Source organism: Scatophagus argus, chromosome 7 (assembly GCF_020382885.2).
Source record: "Scatophagus argus isolate fScaArg1 chromosome 7, fScaArg1.pri, whole genome shotgun sequence".
NCBI lineage: Eukaryota > Metazoa > Chordata > Actinopteri > Scatophagidae > Scatophagus > Scatophagus argus.
In genome coordinates, this window is record NC_058499.1 from 13,870,961 (window position 1) to 13,897,473 (window position 26,513).

Consider the following 26,513-nt stretch of genomic DNA (forward strand, 5'->3'; position numbering starts at 1 on the left):
TTTTTCAGAGAGCAACATATTTAACCTTCCACAAAAAATAAGCAGTCACAGTGAAAACTGATTAATCAACTTTTTGTCTACAATTCTATAAAGAAAGAAATTAACTTTGGAAACTGGTTTGTTACTACTCTACTACTACCCACAGCCTCATTTACTTTTCAAAATATATTTAAATATATATAATGTATGTATGTGACTCAATATGACTCAGACTCATTTGTATTATGAACATAAATATAGGGGTGATGTTTCAGATATCCCAAATAAGATGAACAGAGAAAAATCCAAATTGAGATGACACATGATCCTTATTGCTACAAATGTGTATATATGTATTAAGGCCAATGCTAAATTTCTTTCAGCACACTAAAAAAGCTCATCAGCTGGGGGTGACCAGAGCAAAGCATCATCATGTAAAAGTTTCACCTGCCAGAGAAATGACGCTGAGTTTACGTGAACAAAAAACAACTGGTGCATTAAGAAGATGAGGTTATGACTGTACTATATGAACTACGCTGTATGTTTCCTCCTGCCTCAATAAATGGAAATTGTGGCTATAAAGAAATTGTGACTATATATATACATATATATATATATATGTATATATATATACAGTATATATAAAGGTTATTTTACACTTCTGGAATTTTCTTTTCTTTAAATTTTGTGTTAGATTCCTCTTTTAATGAAATAAAATATCCAACATTTTAAACATTATACCCCATTATGTATTTTTTAATCTTGTGAATAAAGTATCTGATTGCCCAATTTCCTGCAAAAAATGTTATTTGTTGTCTATTTCCATCTGTCAGGGTGCAACCAAAGTTGTTGTAGAGACCATCAGAATAGTTAATTACATTACCTTCATTACACCTTAGCCACAACAAGAGAAAGCCAGAGTTCATGTAATAGGAGTGACTGCACATGAATTTTTTGGCTCTCCTTTGAACTTTAGAATCAGGTGAAAGCATGTTGTTTCATCTGTCTTTGAAGGGGTCATAGATGGAACAGCGAAGATCAAGAGTTTGTGGAAGCAAAGGTTTCTGTTTGAAGTTTGATCACATGCGCCCGGTGCATCTGCTCATAGTTGCTGGAGTCGGGACGCTAGGTCCCGACCGAGTGTTTCTTCTTCCTCCTGTCTCAGTAAAGCCGCTTTTCATAACTACGCACAGAAAAGGAAAAAAAAAAGTTTATTAGCGTTTGTTGTCATCACATTTCACCGCTACAAAAGCAGTCTTGGATGGAGATGAATGAATAAGAGAAAAAGACAGAAGTGTGATAACCACGTGGATGTACTTACATGGCACAAAAGAATATCTAATGTGATAGCATGGGTAAGAAAAGAAGAAGAGAGAAAAAAAGTTGATGCTGCTAATGAGAGGTAACATTACGTTAAATCTGACAGAAAAGATTTGTGACAGCGACTGAATACAAGTTAAGCTTCGACACCTCTTTAGTACCTTTGCTGTTACGAAGACAATGTCACATATTCAGAGGGGAAACTACTACCACCAAAATACTTAGACAATAGAAAGGGGAATACAGAAAAGAAACACATAAGAAGGAGTTGCAGAGAAAGAGCTTGGGGGATGGGGGGTCAGGGGTCACAGGTCAGACTTACGAGTGGAGGCCATGGACTCCTCCTTCCATCTGAGCAGACATGGTTCTTTTCTCAAACTTCAGCTCACCGGAGTACATCATTGACCTGGTACAAACACACACAGTTCATACTGGTAAAAAGGCTCCTACTCAATAAAAACACACACACAAAATTCACACTTACCGTAAAATGGACAAACTCTTGGCTCCTATGTCCTGACAGCCATGTTGGATACCAGCGATGAGGTAAGGAACAAACTTATGGATGGAGCCTTTGTCTTGTACTGATCCTGAGACACCTTGAGCCACCTTCACCTTATCTCCCTCACTGGACACACAATTCAGAACAAGAGCTGATTGTGTCACTATATCATCCTATGACCATACAGTTTTCTGAATGAGTGTTTATACAGCCTCCATAACCCCACTCCCCCACCTGAAGTAACGTTTCTGACTGTTATTTTTCTCCATGGCATCCAAGGAGCCCATTCCTCTGTACTTTTTCAGACGTACGCCATCTGAAAAAAAATATTCTCCCGGAGCTTCGGTGGTTGCTGCGAGCAAGGACCCCATCATCACTAAGGGCAAAAAATATAAGTGGACAAAAAAACTGGGTGAAGAAAAAGAAAAAGTAAAAAATATTTTTTTTTTGTAATTTTTTTAAAGTAGCCATGCATTCATCCCCCTGATTCCTACCCAATATGTCATTACACAGAAATTTACACTGAATGATATGAATGTAAATCGGAAAAACTTCAAACTTTAAGAAACATGAGAATATTAAAGTTTTCTACCTGTAGATGCTCCCAGGGCCAGAGCCTTCACCACGTGTCCTACAGTTTGAATGCCTCCATCCGCAATTACTGGCACTCCAAAACGTCGGGCATATTCTGCAACCTTGTACACTGAAGTACCTTGGGGCCGTCCACAAGCCATCACTGAGGAACAAGAGCACAATATGGTGTGTTGCTCTAGGTTTATAACCTTTGAAGTAAGTTTCTCTCTAGCTCTCTTCTTTTTTTTAACCTAAAACCAGCAGGCATTCACAGGTCTGCACTCTTTATCATACCTTCTTGGGTGATACAAATGGAGCCACAGCCCATGCCCACTCGTAGGGCATCCACACCTGCATCTATGAGGTTTTTAGCCTGAGCGGCTGTCACCACTAGAGGGAGACAGACACAAAGAAAAGAGCTCAATGTGGGATATGGGACACGTAACAGGTTTTCACAACATACACATGCAGAAGAAAGCTCTGAGAGAAGATGACATCTTACCATTTCCTCCAACTACCTGCAGTTCAGGATATTTCTGTTTGATGTAGTTTATCATATTGATTTGATACACTGAGTTTCCTTGAGAGGAATCCTGTAAAAAATGTGAAATACTTTAATTAGGAGCACCTACTCCATGAAATTCACCAATTTAATTTCAAACAATAAATCCGTCTCTTGGAACAGTTCTCATTTAATTTATCCATTGTGAAACACCGAAGCCAATACATTCATCCTACCTCTATCAAGAGATTGACGATTTGTATTTGTCTGAACTAAATCATAAACACAAACCAAAAGCCCACAGCCAAAACTTACCAGGACAACAACATCCACTCCAGCCTGCATCAGGAGGTCAAGTCTGTATTTGTCGTCCTCCCTCGTACCGATAGCAGCCCCACACAGCAGCTGTTTGCGGGAGTCCTTGGAGGCCAGAGGATAATCTCTGTTCTTCTTCAAATCAGTCCTTGCAATGATGGCAACCAACTCATCACTGTCATTCACTATGGGCAGCTTACCTGTCATGATCAAAGTGTAAAATGAGTGAAAAAGTGCGGGTTACTTTTTCTCTACATTAGTGTGACCTACTTCACAGATTTACCTTTTTTGCTCCGTTGCAGTATATCATTAGCCTCTTTTAGTGTAACACCAGCGGGAGCAACAACTAAATCTTCCCTTTTCGTCATTGCCTGAGTGAAAAAGAGGTTAAAGTTATTCACACAGTGAAATGCAAATTATATCAATATATCACCTTTTTATCTGACATCATATAATTTCTAAATATGCTATGTTCTCATATGGATACATTCATGAACACATCAGCCGTACACCCACCTCCTCCAGGGGTCTGTCATGGTCCTTCTCAGATAGAAAGTCTATGTCTCTGGAGGTGACTATGCCAACTAGTTTGCTGCCCATCTTGCCGGTCTCTGTAACAGGGATCCCAGAAAAACCATGGCGTATCTTTGCCTCGAACACATCACCCACTGTGTGCCGAGGACTCATGACCACTGGATCTGTGATGAAGCCCTGCTCAAATTTCTGTCAAGAACAAAAAAGAGTTAAGTGATTAAAGAGCATTCAGAGAATATTGCTTTTAAAATAACATCTTGGTCTGAAAGCAGTTTAACAAATGACTTTATTATGAGCTCTTTGTCTTTGTTGCTTTGGTGCATCTTACCTTGACTTTGCGCACCTCATTGGCCTGGAACTCAGCAGTACAGTTATGATGAATTATTCCAATCCCACCCATCAACTGAAACCAGCCAATCAGAAATGGAGGAGAAAATAATGCATTGAAAATACCAAAAAAAGTAAACAAGGCCTTCAGTATCGTCGTGTACTTGGTGCTGTTGAGGCTGAGCTGAGTGAACAATTAGGTATGTTGTGTGTTTGTGTGAGGTTGTGTACTGTTTGTACTCACTGCCATGGCGATGGCCATGGACGACTCTGTGACTGTATCCATGGGAGATGAAATAAGCGGTGTCTTCAGGGTTATCTTCCTTGTCAATGCAGAGGTTAGATCCTAAAAATGTGATGTATTTGGAAGCAAAAAAAACATCACTTTATGCTCTGTCAAACTTGGCAAACCTAGAAAGCAACACATTTGCTATCCAAATGATGAGTTTGCTTTTATTTTGTATTGCAGTGAACCAAAAAGCCAACTTGGGCATATCTGACTTGTTGAATTCACCTGCTGAGTGTTGGTAGGCTGGTGTGTGTCTGTTTTGAACACCTGCTATCCACTGATAACCCATGTGACCAAAGCATGAAATTAATTTACTGTCCCAGCAGAGCATGCAGAGATGGAAACAAAGCAAGCCCCAAAAACAACCGTGTGCTCACAGGAACATAACAAAGAGTTAGGGATTAATTACAAGGATTACAGCCATCTGTGCTTGTGATTTATTGCCAGCAATATGAAAATACGAATATCTGTAGCGCAAAGGAATGACATGCCAGTGTTAACTTAAAAAAGACAACAACAATTGTGACTGTTTATATTTGTACAAGGAAATTATTCTTTGTGCTACTACTCATGAACAAAAATATTTTGGACATCAGGAACAGCAAGCTATATGTGGCTTTTGAGGTGCTTGACAGTGTTTTGATACTCACCACCTCATCAGAGGTAAAGTCTATGAACCCAGGGAGGATCAAAAAGTCACTGAGAAAAGAAACAAAACACACACACACCTTGTCAGAGACAAGAACATCCTGCTTTGCGATTGGAAATGTTTCACATAAATAAAATGGACAATCAATATTAGGGATAATAATCATCAACCTAAAAAAAAGCATCATGTAGCTTTGGTTGTGTATGTGTAACAGTACATGTCCATTTCTGCAAAGTATCACTTTCTGAAACTTAGCTGACTGTGTGCAGACATAATCTGTCACCCGCTGAAATGTTCTGCATCTATCCTCTGCACAATGATAAACCCCCCACATATAGCCTCCATTAAGGAAGCAACACGGACACCCATTAACAGTGATATGTGCACAAACACACACACACACACACACACACACACACACACACACACACACACACTGATACCATTGAAAGTCATCCTTGAAAGCAGTATTACTCATTATAATCCTCCATTTAAAACCAAAGCAGATATGTCATCACTGATATTACGTTGCATAACTCTAACGTGTGTTTCTGTATGTGCACATGTACATATACAATGATTGCACATGCATCTGTGTCAGTGTGTTAAGTGTGTAATAACATAAAATGCAAGACCATAGAATGAGTCAGTAAATTATATTTGTGTGCTTTTCCTTCGCATTTCCTACTTGTATGTAAGTCCATCGCCAATAGAAAAGAGTTGTTGTGCCGTTAATCCATCTTCAGGAACATAACCTGTGCCTCCACTGATGAGGTAGTCTGCCATGCTGAAATATAAAAACACGTGACTAAAACTATGAGTTGTGAAAGAATTAAAAAAGACAAAAGACAAAGAAGACAATGAATAGGCGCCACATTTCTATCACATCCCCATAGAATTAACACAAGATTTAAACTGACACTGATTATTACCTCTAATTACAGATATAAATATTGACATATTTTTTAACACAATAATCCATTCATTACTACCCATGATTGGAAGCAGTGTGCATAAATCTGTTGTCTCTAAAAATAACGAATAAATAATATATGTGTTTAATGAGCCATTTATGTTTGGAGGCATCTATCTGAAACATGTATGTTGTTTTGCCCATCTCTCTCTCGACCTCTGTTTCAATTACTTGCTGTACTCAGATCCTATTAAAAATGCTGGAATCATGACAAGAAATGCTAACAAAAGGACTACGTCCTTCTGCACACCTATGACGGCAGTACAGCAGGTAAGAGGATTTGGTTGGTTGCCAAGGAAGCTGATAAAGGGACTTGTTAAAGTGCATAACCAATGCTCCTAGAAAGTGAAAACATCTCAACTGCTGCTGGAGATACAATGTTTATGAGTTATAAGGCTTCACACAATCACCTGTACAAATCAGAGTATATAGTATATGCAGTGTGGCCCAAACAAGAGTATGAGTCTGACCTCTCTGGTTCATATCCAGCTTGTATACGTGTAGCACTGTATCGCTGGGCTGCAGTCTCATGTCCATGTCCATGTGGCATTGGGTGGGCATAGGCCCCGAAGGGGTGAGGCTGCTCCCCATCTCTGTTTGAGATGCGTGGCCGTGCTGGTTCCATGTCCCCTACAATCCTGCGGTAGTCGATCTGGTAATTGTCCCTCTCTCCATCCCCAAACCGGTCATAACCATGACCCTCCATCTCTAAGAAATCCAGGGCTACGACCTCCACAGGCCTCCACCACCTCTCTCACATACACACACACTCACACAAAGTCACAGCAGCAGCTCTCAACAGACACACAGCAACACACTCAAATTGCTGTTAAGTTATAAGCATTCATAAACACCCAATGCTTTGAGTGCATGCTCACGCAAACACCTTTCAGACACACCTGACACAGAAGGAAGCAGTCTTGCCATCTGTTTTGTGGTCAGTTCAGTAAACCAAAATGGCCAGAAATACACAATTTCACAAATTCAAGTTCTCAAAATTCTGAAAAATTCAGAAGCGGCAGCAGCAAAAGTCCATTAAAACAATGTTGTTTGCCCAGAAGAGAGTTTGTATTCCACTTTGTCTGCTCTCATCCTTGGAGTTAGAGGCCATTAAGGCTCTCAGGCAGGAGCGCAGACTTTTCAGCCAACCTGTTGATGACGTTGACTACACCTGTATACTCCCTAGATGGAGGCATGAGCAGCCGCTGGGGAACAAGAGTCAGGTCTTCCTTAGGTTGCAGAGATTTGTCCCTGTGGAGGACCAGAACGAAGTGCTGCTTGATTATGTGTGGAGCTTCTCTCCCGATGCCTGCTGAGCTTAACTCTGTTTCTGACAGTAGCAGACGTCACTCTCCCACAAAGAGGATTGGAAGCATTAATGCAGGATGGGGTGGGGTGAGATGGGTGTGAAGGGTGGAGTGAGGCAGTAGGACTGGGGAGGAGAAGGATGGGTCAAGATGACACTTGAACACACTTTCCCCCAACGGAGGATTACCATGGTGTAGAGGTGTGTGTGTGTGTGTGTGTGTGTGTTTTTGCAGAGCTCAAGGAGACGGAGCTGTGAATGAGGCGAAGGTCAAATCCCAGAATACTGTTAGGCTGCAAGCTTTGCTCCTTTGAGATAGAAAAAGGAGAGGCAGAAAGACAGATGGAGAGACATATATAAGTTTGTGTATGTGTGTGTGTGTGTGTGTGAAGGCAGAACCTTTGAGGGTAACACTGATACTTTATATTAAAAAATTTAGAATGGCATGTACCCCATAGCACTTGTGCATATTAGGTCACAGTAATGTAATAAAATAGGCTTATAAATACACACAGAAACCACCAGTGACACGTAAGATTTTACCTTTATGAGTCAGAAAAGGTTAATGAACGCACAGAAAGGTGGTTTGTGAGGTCTTTAGACAAGTCTTTGTCAGTTCATTATGTGTATAGTTTTTCAACATGAGAGTAATGAACAGCAAACCTGTACGTCAAACTGAGAGAGGAATTTGTTGCCTGGGGTGCCCTCAACAACATCATCTGCAGGTGACTGACTGACTGCTTGTGACAGTTACTGAGGAACTGAACCAGAAAAGCCTCTTACGCAGTCTCTCTCTCTCTCTCCCTCCCTCTCCGTCAATGGAGGAAACAAGCAATATCCCCCTTCAATATCAGCACACAACAATGCCATACATGTCTGTCTGAGCAGGTGGGAGGACAGAATTCTCTGGGTTTTTTTTAAAGATAGTATAAAATCATTTAAGTGAGCCAATGTAAAAAAAAAATAAATAAAATAAAAATAAAAAAAAGTACAGTGGAGAAAAAAAGGTTAACACACACACACACACACAACGGTGTTACTTTGTGAAATAAAAAAGGAGGTGAGTAGTCACAATTTCTTTCTTTCTGGAAATTTGTTTATTTAAAAATATACAAAAAGCTTATTGTGTTCATCAGGACTTGTAAAAAAAAAAGGATATTGTAGTAAAGTCTTAACAAATTACATATATGCAAATGAATAAAATATAAACATTTTTCAAGAAAGATCAAAGTGTAGGAGGAGAGGCAGGAAAAGTCTATGCCACTTTGTCCATAAATTGCAGGAAGGCCACAATCACTTTAGAAATCACCGCCTGAGGGAAAAGACAACCAAATTTACAACTTGAATAACTCATAGATTAGAAATCCATTTTCAACTATTTTGTATCAAATCCTACCGAGCCTCTCGACTAGTTCAGGATGATGTCTTCTGAGGGCGTCGTAAAAAGCTGCTTTGACCTTCACCCCTCCTGAACGAAAAGTCCTCTGATAAAGTGCTCTCATTTTGGCCTGGCTTGTCTCTTTAGCTTCAATCACTGAGTAGGTCTCTCCGTGCACCATGTGTCCAAGCTCCTCGACTATCGCCATCACCTCAGAAACTTGTTGAATTAACTCTGCCATGTTGTCATCGACAAACCTTGCTGTTTTCAAAACATGTATGGAAAGCATAATTCAGTTATTCATGTGATTCTTTAGAACTTTCCTAAACATGCTCATATGAGAACTTTTTGATGACATACAGGAAATGTTAACAAAAATAATTTGAATTCAACAGAGGATAAGCATTGCAAAAACACTCACATTTATCTGTGACACTCAGTTTTGCAGTACAAACACTGGCGGGGTCCTGTTGGCAAAATTAAAAAGCTTCTTCAGTTCATGCAGTGCAATGCTAAGTGTATTACACACCACATTCAGAAGTCCCAGTCTAAAAATGAAGTTTGCTACAATATGATGAGAATACAAAATATTATTAATTTCAAAGATGAAACAAAAATAACTAAATTAAAATGCAACAATATTTCCCTGACATTCTCTTTGCACACTGTGGCTATGACTATATAAAGTCACTTATTTTGTTTCCAGCTTCCAGTGAGGCAAAGGTCAATGTGAATTTTACATACCTGTACTGAGGAACTTGCAGTTTTTGAAACACTTCTAGCATAATCCATATCAATTGACTCTGACTGTTCTGAAAGAGAACACATCCTGTTTTAGAATGGAAAGTAAGGAGTGAGTTTAACGAGATAAATCTCTAACTTTAGTCAGATTAAACTCACCTGACCCACAGACAGGATTGGGCAAAGCACCTGGTGTCTGAAGAGGAAAAGTGGAAGCCACACTTGTTTTTGAATGTTGATTACTGGGTGGTGACTCCTAAAGTAAAACAGGGGAAAAACATCTTATATAACAGAGAACCATTTAAAAGTAAAGTATGAATAATTATATATATAACATTTTCTGAAATGAAAATGAGTTGTACCAGTCTTGTCAAGACTTCCCGGATTGCATCATGAATTCCCTTCTTGTGCTTTAAGAATACTTTCTCGGTTACTTCAATGCAGTCTGAAATAGAACGCAAATTTTATTAAACACACAGTGCTCATATGGCAATGGACATGAATGTGAATGGTGGCTTCACAAAGAATGCGAGTATCATGGGTCTCCATCGAGTCTACAAGTGTTCATTACCATTCAAAAGAATAGCCTTCCACAAAACCTTGATCTGGTCCAGTCAAACGGCTGAGAGGACTACTCTGTCTTATATCTACACAAATGGTCTCTGATGCTTTTAGGTTGGAGAAAGTCCTCTTTACAAATACAGGCTATTTTGTATGAACGGTTTGCCAAAAAAATGTAAAAAATTTGTTGATGGAGAACGAGACGTTGTACGACTGTTAAATTGCACTAACAAGTGAAAGGACAGAAAGAGATAAATATACCTGAGAGCAACAGCTAAATAAAAATATAAGAAATCACCAGTCATTGGTTAAAGGGTTAGTCTATGAATATTACTACTTTTTACTTTATCAATGTTAAAATAGCCGTTATTGAAGCAGAGAAGATAAGCATCAATAAAACAGCTGATTCCAATCTTTTGCACAGTGGTGTACAGGTCAGAGAAGAAAATGTTCTAATATGGCGACAATGAGCATGTATACTGCTATAAGAAATACATACATTGAAAGGTGGGTCTCATGGAGGGATTCTTTGTCCAGCACCTTTGCATGAGGTCAACCAGCTCTTTCAATCCTTCTACCTTCATCTGGTCAATTTTCTCACAGGATGGTCTGTCCCCCATGGGGATCCTCAGCACCACAAGATTGTAATCAGCCACTACAGAGCATGTGATGTGATGAAGACGTCAGATCATATCAACACAAGTGAGTGTGTGCACATATTTGGGAACTGGACATAAACAGGTTTTACAGTGCTTAGCTTATTAATTATGAGGAAAATTTAAAAAGGGGGGGATGAAAACAGTGTGCAAAATAGTAGGACAATAACATAAACTATACATACTTTCATAGGGCTCTTTACCAGTAACAATGGACCAGAGCAGGATACCATAGCTGATCAAGATAAAGAAAGAGATGATATTTTGAGTAACACATTTTCTTTCATACGGTAATATTTCTACTGATAAGTATTCTTTTTGTAATGTTAACCTGTATCTGTCAAAAGCACGGACAGGCTCATAGGATGCCTCAAAAGCCTCAGGAGGCATGTACTTGTATGAGCCTCCAGGCTGCTCTTCTCCGGCCCCTTCTCCGCTGCAGTTCAAAACACTGGTGGAAACCCTGGATAGACCAAAGTCTGCTATCTGCAGTGTAAGAATGCAAAGATTACACTAAGAAATAATTTAATCGGCTTTGTATCTGATGAGAACATTAAAAGTTTAAGTTGGCAGCACTCTACCTTGGCGTTAAAGTCGTCATTCAACAGTACGTTACTTGGCTTTAGGTCTTGGTGCATAAGGTCCTTTGAATGGAGGAAGTTCATGCCCAGAGCCACTTGATTGGCCCAGCGAAAGGCCAGGGGCCATGGTGGGGGGCCGGACAGGTCATTCAGCAGGGCCTGAACAGATCCTCTTTCCATGAACTCCATCACTATCCCCTGCTGCATGTGTGTTCCTCCCAGTGGACATCCCTGATATTTCCCATAAACCCTTAGCACAAACTCACAGGAAGCCTTTTCCATATGATAAGCCTCGCTAAGTGCTTTCTCATCGGGCACGAACGGGCTGCAGTGAGGTGAGCAGGTTGAAGAAAGGAATGGAGAAAAATCAGAAGAGACAGAGCTGCTCAAACTGTTTAAATCAAGTTATTCAAGCTATACAACAATTGCAAATATTTATACAATTACCAAGCACCATTGTGAGGTATCTTAATGGCCACATCGAATCTCCATTTTCTGTGCTTGGCCTTATAGACATGGCCAAATCCCCCAGAGCCGACATACTCCCATTTGTCCAAGCTTTCATCACCAACTGGCTCAGTCTTGTTGCTCAGCAACGCCATCTCCTGCTGAACTCCGGTAGTATAACTGCAATTTCCACGAGGGGAGCAGTTACACACAAATAAATAAGTAAATAAATAAATAAAGAGGTTCAATGACTGCTTAGATATTTGTAAATACAACATACAATCCACTGTATGTACTGCAGTGCAGTAAAGTACCCTGTTCTTGCTTTTACACTTTCTCGAAAGCGAAAGCAAAATTTGTATACTAACAAATGTTTTCAAGCGTTTCCTTTGTGTTTTGTTCTTGTTATGTCAGCCCATCAAACAGATGGTTGCTACTCACCATGTACTCCCTCGTCTTTTCACATAAAGATTCAGGAGCAAAGCTGATGAGAAGAAGGCGATACGAGCTGCAGATTTGGTTCACCGCTCTCGGATCAGGCCGAAGCTGCAGCCGAGGGGAGGAGTTTAGCCTGAAGAGACCTGTGGAGGGGAAACATGAGAACACACTCGATGAAGTTGTTGCAAAAAAGTGGGGGTCACATTTTCTAACAGAAAATTAAGTCATTTTATTTTAATGCTTATAGTCACAATTTTTGCATTTTACCTCAAGGGATGGCTTCTCATCTCACAGCCAAAGAAATTAATAATAATTATAACAATAATAATAAAGGCCTCAGTTAACGGACAGCTGCTGTAAGCTTTTAATCACTACTGCGCAGGAAAAAAAATAAGCATTCATCTTAAATCTTAAACATTAATACTCTACACTTTCCTTGTCATGCTTGTTGATGGATCACTGTAACCTGCTGATTTCAGTTTACACCCACAGAACTTCAATACAAAGTGCAAAACAGGGGTTGACTACATAAACGCTAACCAAGTTCTGCAACTCTTTGACACCAAAACTGATTTTATTTATTCATTCATTTATAGAATTGAATGCCAGTGCAACCTAAACCATTTGTGACACATTTTTTTCCCTCCCAACTCAAATCCCTCATACTCACCAATGGCCTGTTTGAACCATCTGACTCTGGTTTCTGCTCACAGCAATGAAACAGCCGTGGTCAGATGCTGGTCATGTCAGTGTTCTCAACTGCCTCGACCTGCAGTGTGGTGAAAATCTCTCATGCTGAATGTGTTTTATAACAGGGAGCAGTTAAGGTTCAGACACTTGGAAAGTATGGGACTAACTGTGATATAAACAAAGGACTCTGGAAAGTGCAGAGGATGGTGGGGTTTTTTGGCAGAAAGGTATGAAAAGCAGAAAAACATGGAAAGGTTAATAAGAAGTCTAACAATAAAGGGTTGGTGACAATGGGGTATTAATATCATAGCGTTGTGGTATGTCCAGTTTTGTTGCGAATAAACTCATTTGAATTCACAAGTCCAGTTCCAGTTTCTTCTGTCAAAATGAGGAAGTGACAGGCTGACTTCAGTTTTCCACATCGTCATCCACACCCTTCCTCTCCTCCAACTCGAATTTTTTGCAATATCCTTCCATCATAACATCTGAATATTTACAACAGCAGACGTGCTCATCATTGAGACACAACCCTGTACACAACACACAGTGTTACTTTGTGAAATAAAAGTGAAGGTGAAAACATGTTATGAAAAAAGGATATTGTAGTAAAATCAATCAACAAATTAACTCATAGATTAGACAACCATTTTCAACTATTTTGTATCAAAGCCTCTCTACTACTTCAGGATGATGTCTTCTGAGGGCGTTGTAAAAAGCTGCTTTGACCTTCACCCCTCCTGAATGAAAAGTGCTCTGATAAAGTGCTCTCATTTTGTCCTGGATTGTCTCTTTAGCTTCAGTCTCTGAGTGGGTTTCTCTGTGGACCATGTGTCCAAGCTCCTCATTTATCGCCATAACCTTAGACATGTCTTGAATTAACTCTACCCTGTTGTCATCGACAAACCATGATGTTTTCAAAACATGTAAAGAAAAGAATATGTTAATTTGGCTATTAATTTGACCCTTCATAAATTCCAATATCATGCTTATCATGGTTCAGTGACTGCTTAGATATACTGCTTAGACAAACACTTTTCAGTACCATCTTCCTGATGGTTGGTTCCTCTTTTTGTCATTAAAAAGTTCCACTCACCATTTATCTCTTCTTGTTGTTCCTCATATAAAGATTCAAGAGCTTGTTCATACCAAAGCAGTGGCAAAACAAGACGATACAAGTTTCCAATATCTGTTCTCTGATCAGCCTGGAGCTACAGCTGAGAGGAGGAGTTCAAACTGAAAAGTACTCCAGTTAGGCAACATCACATTAAGCATTATAATAAATGTAAAAATGATATTAATTGTCAGGGCAAACCAGAACATTTCTGTTCCATTATGATACATGCTAGGTGCTATAAAAATGCTCTGCCGCATCTGTTAACTTCCGTATGACAGCAGTTAGTACTAACAAGCATGTACTGTGACAGGAAGTTATGGAGGCCAGAATGAATGAGGTAGTGGTGTGGGAAAAATTGTTAAAGAAAAACTGTTCATATATTGCAAATCTATTAGTCTTAAATTGCGTCAGACTCTGTTGAAGTTTGTTGTCATGTTTCAGTGTGGTTCCGTGGCGTTGCTTCCTGACCAGGTGTATTTGTACTAGCTAGGAGAAGGGGAGAGCACATGATATAGTGAGCTAAAACTTCAAAAAACACTCCTGAAATAGACCACTTAAAAGTATGGGTAAATGGTTTCCCACTAATGCTACTCCACACAGCGGTATGAATGCAGATCAACCTGAACAGTACAAGGACTCACTCTGATTAAAAAAATTGCATTTGGAAAATACCTGGTGGCTCTGATGAATGGTCACTTGACTGGGATGTGGGGTTTTACGAAAGGTTTGGAGCCACTGATATGCAGGACAAAGTTTGCTGAGGCTGCGTCATTTATATTAGTCACTACGGAGTGAGCTTTAACATAGATGAAAATAAAGAAGCATCTGAGCTCTTCTCAAATTGAACAAATTACAGTCTTTTCAAAGATGTAAAATGTGAAGCACCTTTTCTTCATTACTCTTTGTTCTTCACTGTGAATAATAGGCACTTATACTTTAGCTGGACAGCTGTTATAGAAAGACTTGAAAAAGAAATCAAAACATCCAGCTGGATAAAATACATGCAAAGGAACTAGTTTCACTAGAAGAATTACATTATCATTAAGCATTTATTTTTGTGAAAGCATATAACACGTTTACAAGTGGTCATGCTGTGATTATGTACTCTACAGTACACCCACCCAGAGAAACAAGTATTTCAATATAATTATATATCACAATGTGAATGTAAGTCCCTCTTTTGCTGCCAAAACAGCCCTGACCTGTCAAGGCATGGACCCCACTAGCTCGCTGACGCTGTGGTATCTGGTACCAAGCCATCAGTAGCAGATCCTTTAAATCCCTTAAACTGTAAGGTGGGGCCTCCATGGATGGGATTTGTTTTTCCAGTCCATCCCACAGATGCTCGAATGGACTGAGATCTGGAGAATCAAACTTGTTGTAGTGTTCCTCAAACCATTCTTGGACCTTTTTTGCAGTGTGGCAGGGAGCATTACCATCCTTGGACCACTTTTAGTAAGTCCTGACCACTGCAGACTGGGAACATCCTGCAGGAGATGCAGTTTTGGAGATTGCTCTGACTCCATTGTCTAGCCATCACAATTTGGCCCTTATGTTTACCGATTATTTCTGCTTCCAGCACATCAGTTTCAATGAGAAAATATTCACTTGGTGCCTCATATATCCCATCCACTGCCAGGTGCCATTGCAACAAGATAATCAATGTTATTCCCTTCCCCTGTCAGGAGTAATAATGGTAACGCTGATATTTAAAGTCCCCCTGAAGTCAAAAATGGGTTTTTATTCTAGTTCACTATTCTGACACATTTGTGACTGAAAGTATAAATTGTCTCTGTTCTCATTGAAAATCTTATTTTGAGAGGTGGGAGAAATTTTTAATCAGGCAGAAAAAATAGTTGCCATTTTAATGATTTTAATTTGGTAATTTCAGTTTTTTTTCTTTTTCAAAAAAAGTAAAAGTCAGATGTACACAAGAGAATTTTTCTGTATGCCTTCATACATATGCGTGTAGATACATGTGGGCCTACTTAATTCCAGCTTTAGCATTCATCAGTCGTATGATCACATGATCTTTTACTGATGTTCTCTCATGCACACACAAGACAAAAGTCACGCTGAGGCTGTTTTCTTTCTAAATTATCAATGCCAAACACTGCTCTAAAATAGATAAATAAATAATGAAATCACAGTCTGGAGCACAGGTGGCTTTAAACATGACAGCTGCCGTGGATCTTTGTCATACGTGTACATGTAATCCAATCAGCATACCAGGTGAGGTGTATCTGCATCCCATGCTGCCTTGCTGTTTCAGCCGGCATTGATAGGCGCGGTCTGCTCTCACTCGCTGCATTTCCATTGCTCTTTCCCCTCCCACTTCTCCACCCACCTTCATTAACGCTCAGCACGGCGTGGACCTCTCTCACCAGTGGCTGCTGTCTCCTGTATATCTCCCTCCTCCTGGCTGCCTTTCACCTCATCCTCTGTCCTTTGCAAACTGTCTGTTATACTCTCCTCTCCTTCCCTCTCTGCCCTTGTCTCATGCTGATGATATACAAGGCAGGGGCTGTTAGTCTAAAGGGGATTTTTCTACACTGGATCCCTGAGTGGAGAGCAGTGCTTGAGACTGTGGAGCATCACTGATGCAGGTTACACCCTCTGGAACAGCGACAGGACAGACTCAGGAGAAAGACCCCTCGTGCACGACTGGATGCGCTTTGTGTTGAGAGGAGAGTGAAGAAGGAGGCAGAAGGCAGCAACAGAAGGAGGGGAGCGTTTAGCAAGAAGCACCCGAGTCACAGGGGTTTCGGGGAGGTAGGCGTGGGGGGCTGCGGGGAGTGTTTTAAAAGTGAAAGGAGGAGTGGGGTAGGGGTGGGGGGGTGGGCTACTCTGCTCTCACATCAAAGACCTGGAAGAAGAAGGGCTGCTTTTCGCTCAGTCTGAGGAGTCGCAGAGAGACTAGGGAGTCACAGGCTCTCCAGGGACTGTGGCTTTACAATCAGAGAGCAGAGGCTGTCTGCAGCACTGACTGAGACACAGAGGTTGTTAAGAACAGAGTCGGAGGGTCCTTCGAAAGACTTCATCTGGTGAGCTTGCCTTTTGAGAGAAGATTCAAGGAAAAAAGAAGAGGATAGCATCCCTTCAGGAAATTACTGACAGTCCCTTTTCTCAGGACTCTATAGGAAGATCCCATCATGGCTGTCCAACTCATGCCTGAATCAGCCGTATGTTTGCTTATGGTGAGTCTCAGGGGGGTATAGTATTTCAGGCGCTGTCTACTGTCTGTCTTTGTTTCTTTCTTTCTCTGCCATGGCTTTCTCTCTTCACTCTTTCTGCATGACAAATGCCCATGCAACCACTAACGGGAGGAGGTGAGCTGTCATCTCGTTAAAAGAGATGTTGCTTGTTTGCTCCTCCCCTTTACTACAAGCCTAAAATCCTCTGATAACTTCCTAGTGAGGCTCAGGAGTTGCTTTCCTAAGTGAACAAACATGTTTTTGCATCTAGCTCAGAAAACTCTCGCTTTTGTCTAACTCCTCCACGTGTTCAACTACTGCAGTGGTCAAGGGTGGGAGAAATCCCTCGCAGGCTACTCAGGCATGGGAGATGCAGTATTGAACACGGTGGCTGTGCATGTTGCAGATGGATGTCATTTAATATATCTTATTATATGATTGTGAGCAACATGACACGTGCATGTGGATAAGCTGCTAAAGGAATGTGCTCTGTGTATTTTTTTGTGTGTGAGAGAGATCAGCATGCGAACATTTCCCATCTTTGAGACTGAGCCGATTCAGTTACAGGTTACAGGGAAAACAGTTTTTCTGCAGTCCATGGAACTGAATTTGTGGGATCTTGTTAGTGCAGAATCCTGTCTCTCACTGACATGAAACAGACTGTCTTGGCTTGGCCTGGTTCAAATGGGGCCATAGAGAGTGATGAAATAGAAGCATGCAACATGCTTAAATCCACTGAACTCCTCTTTCCCCTCTGTCCAGCTGCAAAGAGAAACAATGGCAGTGTGGCTTTGCTGCATGTGTAGAATACAGATAAGCCATGGACCCCTCTTATGATAAGCGTCAGTGAATTGAATGTAAACCCCATACGCTGGGTGACTTTGTACAAGAGAGCCTGCTCTGCTCATTCTCATTCTATAGTGCTGGCATTCTGCAGTCCCAGGGGAAGACATGCTTCACCGCACTACCTGCTATCTCCACCTGTCATGGCTGTCTGTTACTATGGCGATAGGCCATGCACCCCACTCAAGGGGGAGGTAGCAGTAAAAGGAGCAGGGTGGGAGAAGAGTGCATGAGGTGATGGATGGTCCAGAAGGAGGAAGGTGAAAAAGGAAGTGTGAGTGATGAAGGCTAGAATAGAAGGAGCAGGAGTGATCAGGAAAAAGAGGTGGATGTGATAGTGGCTTTTTATTTCCACAAGTTACAAACTGCAACAAATATTATCAACTTTAGCATTGTTCCCAAACAAACTGACTCATCCTTGAGGGATTTTTTTTTTTTTTTTGGCCTCTGCGTGATGGCAAGAATGGATTCATCTGCTGAGCATCGTCTCATAAAGCCAGGAGACAGTTGGCATCCCCTGACTCCATTTTAAATGCCTGTGCCTCAGCAGAAATCATTAGCATAGAAGGCGTTCCCTAACAAGTGCTCTTACTGTCATAGCTGTCAAAGCTGTCACCCCAGATTTTTTTTTCTGTCATCCCAGCTCGCATTGGCTTACTGTCACAACTTTTTTTCCTGACACTCTTCCATGTATGATTATAACCCCACATCTAATTTTGTCACCAGTCTGGGTCACGCTTTTCCAGTTGGCAGTGAGCAGCACACCTTAATATGGACACCACTGGCTCTTTTGCTGTTTGCTTTGGCAGAGATTTTTGTCTTGGCTGATAAGCTCACCAATGCGAAGGTATAGCATGACATAAATCTGTGTTGATGTTTGCTTTAAATACACACTGAACAAGATTGGCGTTCATAACTAATTTCAGAGCTCAGTGATTTGTTCACAAAATCCATGGCTTTTGTATTCAAGCTGACATGTTCAGAGCTTGAACCTATCTAAATTATTTATGGGGGTTTATGCACTGTGTGTGTGTGTGGGTGTATGTGTGTTTGTGTTTGTGTGTGTCTGTACATGCATGTGTTTGTGGGTGAGCCAAGATTAATATTGATCATGCTTCCTGCCTCGGTGTGTATTAATATTTCAGGTGAATAAGTGATTATCTTATTACAGGAGTTGCTTTAATAAGAATCATTTGCACTGACAGCACAAGAAATTACTGACATAAACTATATAACACATAAATTATTTACACAGACAGACAGACAGACAGACAGACAGATAGATAGATAGATAGATAGATAGATAGATAGATAGATAGATAGATAGATAGATAGATAGATAGATAGAACAGGAAAAATGTTGTTTTCTTGTTGTGTCATGCATGCATTGTAGTGTATACAAATAAATAAAGGCAGCAAATTGTGTTTTATTTCTCCTCTGTGCTTTGATGGTCTGGAACTAATGTGATTGGCCCAGACTTGGCTCAGCTATAAAATGGTATGGCCTCATGTCTGTCGTAGAGATTGAGCCAAGAGGGCGAGACTATCATATAAGAATTATGGCAGATATCCTGATATAGCAATGAATGGATTAAATAAATAAAATGCTATGCCTGGGAGGACACATTTATAAATAAGTCTGAGCTGAATTATGCACTTTTATAAAAATGTGCTTAATATTCATAGAAGTTATATATGTAAGAAGGCACATTTTACATATATAACTAACCTCTCTCTGTCTGCCTGATTTGATGGGTTTCTGTTTCAGCAAAAGATGAGGAGATCAATAGCAGGTCTGTCTCCAGCTAAGGCTGATGGAGACATGTTGTCACTGATATTGGAACAGATCACAAACTAGATGGTATCATTTGACCTCAATGGTGCATGCGATAGCTTTACTGCTGTGAAACCGCTGTGAACAGTTTACTAGCTTTATCCTTCACCTAAACCAGGATGTATGACTGCACAAGACTGGAAACTCTTGGTTCAAACTAACATGTGTGCTCTTGATTGCAGGGTCGCTTGTGTACTTTAAATGACAATTGGAGCAGCTATAGTTTTTACCGCCATGCTGATCACCACGCTGATTAGCTCCGCTCTTGGGGCCTCTTGAGAAGAACATCTTTTAGTTGTTTTCAAGATGGATGTACTGTAAGGGTAACATGAAGCACGAAATTAACTGCCAACAAAGCCAAATTAAATTTGGATTTTGTAAAGAGCTGCTTTAAATACATCCCCTTTGAGGTAAATAACAACAACTATTACAGTCTAAATCCTGCAGCATCTCACAGACTCCAGTCACAAGGTTTCATTATCAGCTAATCTAGGATTATAAATTCAACGCATGCCGATAAATTATAATTAGAGAAGGGGATGAGGCTGTCAAAAAATTGGGATACATTTTATCTCAGTGTTCTATGGTTGCTCATCTTGTATTTTTTGCAGATATATTGTTCTGTCAGATCGGTTGTCTTCCTCCATAGGAAGGGGCAGCTGATTAATATGCATTTTTGCTCTATCTGTTACACCCGGCCCTGTGAGTACAGCTGAGGGAATCCAGGGCAACTTGGTATCTTGACACACGCAGAAGCTAAGTGGATTATCTTCATGTTGCTGGAGGGTTCTGCTCTGCATACAGTGAGAGAACAGCATCTCACGGCTTCACTGCTCCTCAGCGATACTGCAGCATACAATGCAAAAAGTCTTCTGTATATTTCCTGCATGAAAAAAAGCTCTACTGTGGAGGATGACATCATCTCACATCTGCCAAAATAACGACCACGTCTGCGGAGCGGCAAGTGTGTGGTTTGCACCTTGCCCCTTGTAAAGTCACTTGATAATCTGATAATGGAGGTGTTATTTATACTCGTGCAAACACTCAGATACAGAGAACCCACACAAAACGATAGGCGACCCAAAAACAAAGACCTTACGCTGTCCTACATGTTGGCGCCCATGTCTCTTCATTACTGTCCCTCATTCAATTATCCTGTCACTGAGCATGGAGACCAGATGACTCAGTGTGATCAAGCCGGTGAATTCATTCAGCAGTAATCAAATCACTGCTGACGTGATATACTGAGTGTGTGTGTGTGTGTGGCTGTGTGTATACATGTGACTTGATTGTAATGTACATTAACTTGTGTCAATATGTGGGCTTATCTCTAATAAGTTTTATTATCTGTATGGTACTCTAGATAATGAAACATCAGTCATTGTTTTGGGTAAGGGTTTGGGTGTTTTTCTCAGACCAAGATTATTATCGTCCATTCCTGATCTGATGCACACCGCAACAGAGCAGCCAGTGTACAAATGGAGGAGCTCTGAACAGTATGGGGGAGGGTTAGCAGAATGACATCATACTGAGATAATTGATTACTGCCCTGTAACAATGGGAAGAGGAGGAGAAGCAGATAACATTCAGTGTTTGTGTGTGTGTTTGTACATAACTGTGGACAAAAATATTGGATGCTTTTTTTTTTTTTTTATCTGGTTGGCGTGTACTTATAATAGAGAGTAGTAATTCAGTTATTCACACCTCATTATCTTTAAGTAACACCTTCAAGTGCTGTGGGTCAAATATGTCACTTTTGTATCTGTCACAAAACCACACCTAGAGTTAAAAACAGACCCACACACAACACAGACACACAACTTCATATCAGAGCTGGGAGCAATCTCAAGATTCTCCTGCTGCTGAATTTATACCCTGCATAGATTCCTACCTCTTATGTGTGATTAGTAGGACAAGAACAGATGGCATTTAATTGCTGCTATTTTTGTTTTACTGATGCCATCTCACTATCTGCCGCTTTATGTTCTTGTTCTTACTACAAAACGGTCCAGTTCTCTTTTTTGCTTGTTTGTGCAAGGCTAGTCTCTCTATAATAAATATATAAAAATATAAAGTAATAACATTTCAGTTCATTTTTCCCTAAAGCTGCAGTCTGACTGCAGAACAGTCACGCATGAGTGATGTTAGGAGTTGGTTCTGCTGATGTCAGCTAACTAACACTCAGCAGTTGCTGCAGGGGAAAGAAACACTTTTACTTTACAACAGAGAAAGAGAAATGGTTTCTACAAACCTCATGGTGTCTGACGAATAACCTTACCTCAAGTGTTTCTACCTGCTGAACCTGTGTTCCCGCTTCATAATGCAACATTAAAGTGTAGTTCCTAATTTGATTCATTAGAAACATGTTGTGCAAAACTTTAGCTATTTATAAATTGGTGAGTTTGAGGGTCAAAAAACTTTTTGTTCCCTTATAGGGCAAAGATATGCTGTGGAACATTTAAGATCTCAAATGTTAATTATATATAGGTCCGAAGAACCGCAACTATCAGGGTAAACATTGTTGACCTCTTTATGATCTCTCTATTCAAAAAATCTCTCTTTGGAATAACTTTATTAAATTAGATTTGATCTATGGATTAGACACGTGAAATTAAAAAATAGTCACAAAAACAGCAGCACACCTGAGAAAAGTTTTTTTTTTTCATTAACATCTACTGGTATTGATATATTCTATATCCATTACACCAACTGCACTGGCACACAGTCATGCTGGAATATAAAATCGTCTTCCCCAATATTTTTGTTATATTGTCCAAAATGTCTTGGTATGCTAAAGCATTAAAATTTCCCTTCACTGATGTTAGGGGCTTTGGACAACCCATGAAAACTGCCTTGTCCCAATACTTTTGTGTATATAGTGTATATTGATATTTTTCGCCACCACGGGGGCAGAACAGCATCTTTTCTAGCTTTTAACTTGGACGTTTGTTGTTGTTTAAGTTGACAATGGGAACCCTTTAGCAAACATCCAGCAGAAATGGAGCAACATTATCATCCCACAGGAGTGGTGTTTCTGGCCTGCTTTCTTTTGGCTCCCATTTGGTCTCCTTCATCTCCTAGACAAGAAAATGTTTGTGTCTTTAGCTTGCTAACTACTCTTTTCACCAGCTAACGCTAGCTAACTAGCAGCTAAGTTTGCAGCTGGGCGGGTAGTCTAGAATATACAGTGGAATTAATTTGAGATTTTATTTGAGCCTGCTACTCAGGGAAGCTTTCAGGAGAGAACTGATAGTCAACCAGACAGAATGCAAAGACACTTAAACCAAATAAAATAAGCAATAAAAACCTCAATAGAGCTAGAGGAAAAGTGATGAATTATGAGTATGTTTCAACGTTATTAGAAAACCTTTGATTATGCTATGTTGATGTCTGGTTGCTTCAAGGTTGAATGTGAAACCTTCTGCTGAGTCCACAAAGTCATGGACGCAGCTCAGGTTTGATACTGATCCGAGCTTTCATTCTCTCATGTCCAGCTTTGAAAGCTGTCCTTTGTGAGACTGCTCTGAATTACAGATGCTATACGTGTTTTTTTTTTGTCGGTTTGATTTTCTTATTTCATTAATTTCAGAGTGAGAAGAAGAGAAAGCACATTAAGAAAAGTAGACTAATCAAGCGAAAGTGCAAATGAGAGGAATGGTTCTCGCCTCTCACCACATGCATATATGTAAAAGATGAGATACAGATAGAGGCTGGAGAGTGTGTGTAACCCAGCATGCAATTAAATCTCCTGAGCTGTTTACACTGCAGCCTGTTTAAGGACTATTGATGAGCTGCAGTGGTGAAGGCGCCTCCATTCTAATTGACTTCACCAAAGTATCTGCTCGCTCAGCTGTGGTCATTTTGTGTGTGTGTGTGTGTGTGTGTGTGTGTAGCCAAGGGGAGGTCTCAGGTGTGAATATGTGAAGTGTGTGTGCGTGTGCGCACAGTGCACAGTCCCTCCTGCATGTTAATGAATGCGGCAGACTCGCAGTGCGGTGTGGCAGCGTTCCTTGTGCATCTGATGGCGGTTGCCAGTGAGCCAGCTTATCAACTGAGTTTAGGTAATGTGAGGAAGGGGTTAATGAATGAGTCATTAACGTGCAGGACATGACCCAGTGTGTGTACCCTGGCAGATGCTCATCAAAGTCTGCCGGTGCGTCCCTGTGCTCTGTCGCTCTGCCTTCATGCTGTGTTTATTAGGGCTCCCCATCTCTGTTCTGGGTGTCTCTGCAGGTGCATTCACATGCACTGAGGTTGCTCACATGAAACTCAGATGGTTAATTATGCGATTCTTGGGTTCATTCAGCGTATGAACATGTGGGCATGTGAGATGTATATTTGCATTCACTATAAGATACGGACCATTTAATCGATCCAACAGCAGTATTTCTTTCCTTCCCACCCACACGCACTCCCACATTTACACACTACCTGTATACTCACACATGACCTCCTATATGGTCAATCAATGCTTTCAGAGCTAACAAAATGTTTAGATGAAATTCCTGCACCGGCTTTAAGAGAGACCCATCTTATTCCACTTCACTTGCAGAATATTGCCCACAGCAAAGTCCATAGATGACATTTATCTGGCGGCTGCCCCCTTTAGAAGGTCAAGCTGCCGTGGAAATAAACCTTTCAGAGTAGATAAATGGGGGCTTTCTGTTCAGTGTTGCAGCATCAAACCGCAATAAGGCCAGTGTGTTCCAGTTTAATCAATCATAGCCGAATCTGAGACTAGCCTCTGTATCAGCCCACTGCATTTATCAGTAGGGGAGAGGTCATTTAGTGCAGTCTGTCCGCTGCTTTTTGTTACCGGCTTTGGATCCCCTCTCTTGCCTTTGATCTATGCAAATGTGCAGAGACTTTAGGTGGTGAAAAAGAAGTGAAATTAAATTAATTCATTTTTGGTTTAATGTAATGAATACATAAAGTATTTTCCAGGGCAATTGCGGGGGTCACATTTGCAAGGTGCCACCTGTCATGTGTGTCAGGATACAGGTTTAGGGGAGGGGCAGAAAGGTGGCATGGGAGGCGGAGAGTGACAGAGGCACCAGGCGGTCTGATTGGCTCACCATCTGTCTGTGGGACTGAGCAGATGTCTGAGTAGAACGACCAGTCTGTATTTGCTTCCAAGTTCATTTTCTCTTCCCTTTTGTGTGTATGTCTATTGCTGTGAATGTGTGCATCGTCTTGTGTGTGTGTTCTGCCGACGTTTCACACTCTGGTTGACACAGGTCCCATGGGGGCTGATTGTCTTCCATATGGAACGAGTTAACAGAGAACAGGTCCTTGTCATAATGAAGAGCTGTCTATTTAGCAGCACTTATGTGATGTGCGACAAAAGAGAGCCAGTATGAATGCAATTGCACATGTAACATTCAAGCTGTACTGAACAAACAAAAACAAATAATTTTCCTGTTGATGTAGAGCTTTTTTAATTCCTTACCCATACTTTCGCTTCATCTGCTTTTGCACTGAGGTTCTGCTGTATATCAGAATTAGCTGAGAGTCTTTCTTTGTTAAAATTTTATTTGGAAAAGACACACCCAAGCACACAAGCATAGAATGCACATGTTAAGTGTATAGACCGAAGCTTAAAAAATATTTTCTGGTTCCTACTTTTCAAGAAAGCCAATGTAATGTTTGGGAATCACATAAAAATTTAAAAAATAAAAGAAGAACCAGAGCACGTGGATGAATTTGGAGAATTTAAAGGGGAAGATAAAAAGTTTCAGACCATTTCTGCCTTCATCTGGGTCAAAACACTTTCTACACTGCCTAACAGCTGAGGTGAAATGGTCTGCTTTATTATGTATTATGTGTTCTATTATTTATATTATAATATTTTCTTTTAATATTTTGTTCTATTATATCTTAAGTGTCTCTGTGCTGACAGTAGCATTTTTCACCACTGACAAACAATTATTCTATATAGTCAGTTATGTGTTTGCTCAAATATTCAGTGAAAACCAAGCAAATGTTTTTAAAAAGACTTTATATTTTATTTTTCTGTCTTTAAGCCAACGAAGGTGGGGAGATGTTGGCCTGTTTGTGCAGTAGAGATTTGCTCTTGGCTCCTTGCAAATGGCAGAATGACCTACTGTTTCTATGTACAAACATATGAAGGAAATGAAACCGATTGAGGTGTGGGGGGTGCCGGTGTCAAGCACAACATCCTGGTTTTGATAGGACGTAACGTATTTCTGAAGAAACGTGACCTATTGTTTGGCTGAATATTGAGACCAATACCACTTCAGAATACTGTTCTCTCATCTGTTTTCCCATAATGGACAGCATCACAGTAACAGCGATTTTTTTCACTATCTCATTGTTTTCTTAAAAAAAGATCATGTCAGTCACTAACAGGGTGATTTCCAAATGATTGCTGCATTTGCTCCAGCTCAGACACTGACTTTGCACTCTCTCTGCTGTGGTTTTCTCACTTCCACATGTGAAAGTGCAACCTTGGTTGTCCTGGCAACTGCTGCCCTACTGCAAAGCAATTTGAAAAGATCTTTATTGCTCAGTACAAAGGCTGATAAGTTAATATGCAATTTAATTTTCTTTCTCAAAATCTTTAGTCTTTTGTCTGCCAGTTGTTGGATTAATAGATTAATAATTTAGCCTATAAATTTCAGAAAGTAGAGAAAAATATTTTAAATCCAAAGATATTCAGTTTGTAATAACACGAAACAAAAGAAGGAACTGACACTGGAGAAGTGCATCTCTCTCTCTCTCTCTCTCTCTCTGTCTGTGTGTGTGTG

At 40.4% G+C, this 26,513-nt stretch overlaps 2 protein-coding genes across 4 annotated transcripts; both read right to left on the reverse strand.

Moving 5' to 3' along the window:
- Window position 1: 1 nt before the first annotated feature.
- impdh1a (IMP (inosine 5'-monophosphate) dehydrogenase 1a) lies at window positions 2-6,747 on the reverse strand. Its single transcript, XM_046395116.1, has 15 exons — window positions 6,434-6,747; window positions 5,679-5,777; window positions 4,992-5,040; window positions 4,297-4,398; window positions 4,054-4,128; window positions 3,708-3,914; window positions 3,475-3,562; window positions 3,192-3,391; window positions 2,877-2,967; window positions 2,669-2,764; window positions 2,394-2,537; window positions 2,036-2,177; window positions 1,784-1,927; window positions 1,622-1,705; window positions 2-1,162 (listed from the first exon to the last, which is right to left on the reverse strand). The coding sequence occupies exons 1-15, from the start codon at window positions 6,667-6,669 to the stop codon at window positions 1,141-1,143; spliced, it is 1,779 nt and encodes a 592-aa protein (XP_046251072.1). The 5' UTR covers window positions 6,670-6,747; the 3' UTR covers window positions 2-1,140.
- A 1,596-nt stretch (window positions 6,748-8,343) lies between these two features.
- Window positions 8,344-13,357, reverse strand: LOC124062432 (receptor-interacting serine/threonine-protein kinase 3-like). 3 transcript variants are annotated; one of them, XM_046395194.1, is made up of 13 exons: window positions 12,742-13,357; window positions 12,075-12,214; window positions 11,634-11,813; window positions 11,187-11,511; window positions 10,937-11,091; window positions 10,791-10,840; window positions 10,449-10,604; window positions 9,751-9,833; window positions 9,548-9,644; window positions 9,392-9,459; window positions 9,069-9,114; window positions 8,666-8,908; window positions 8,344-8,581 (listed from the first exon to the last, which is right to left on the reverse strand). In XM_046395194.1, the coding sequence occupies exons 3-13, from the start codon at window positions 11,786-11,788 to the stop codon at window positions 8,568-8,570; spliced, it is 1,392 nt and encodes a 463-aa protein (XP_046251150.1). In that variant the 5' UTR covers window positions 11,789-11,813; window positions 12,075-12,214; window positions 12,742-13,357; the 3' UTR covers window positions 8,344-8,567. The 3 variants fall into 3 exon arrangements, with proteins under 3 accessions (XP_046251150.1, XP_046251149.1, XP_046251151.1); XM_046395193.1 differs by lacking the exon at window positions 12,742-13,357 and having other exon boundaries at window positions 11,634-11,834; window positions 12,075-12,330; XM_046395195.1 differs by lacking the exons at window positions 12,075-12,214; window positions 12,742-13,357 and having other exon boundaries at window positions 11,641-11,780.
- Between the last annotated feature and the right edge of the window lie 13,156 nt (window positions 13,358-26,513).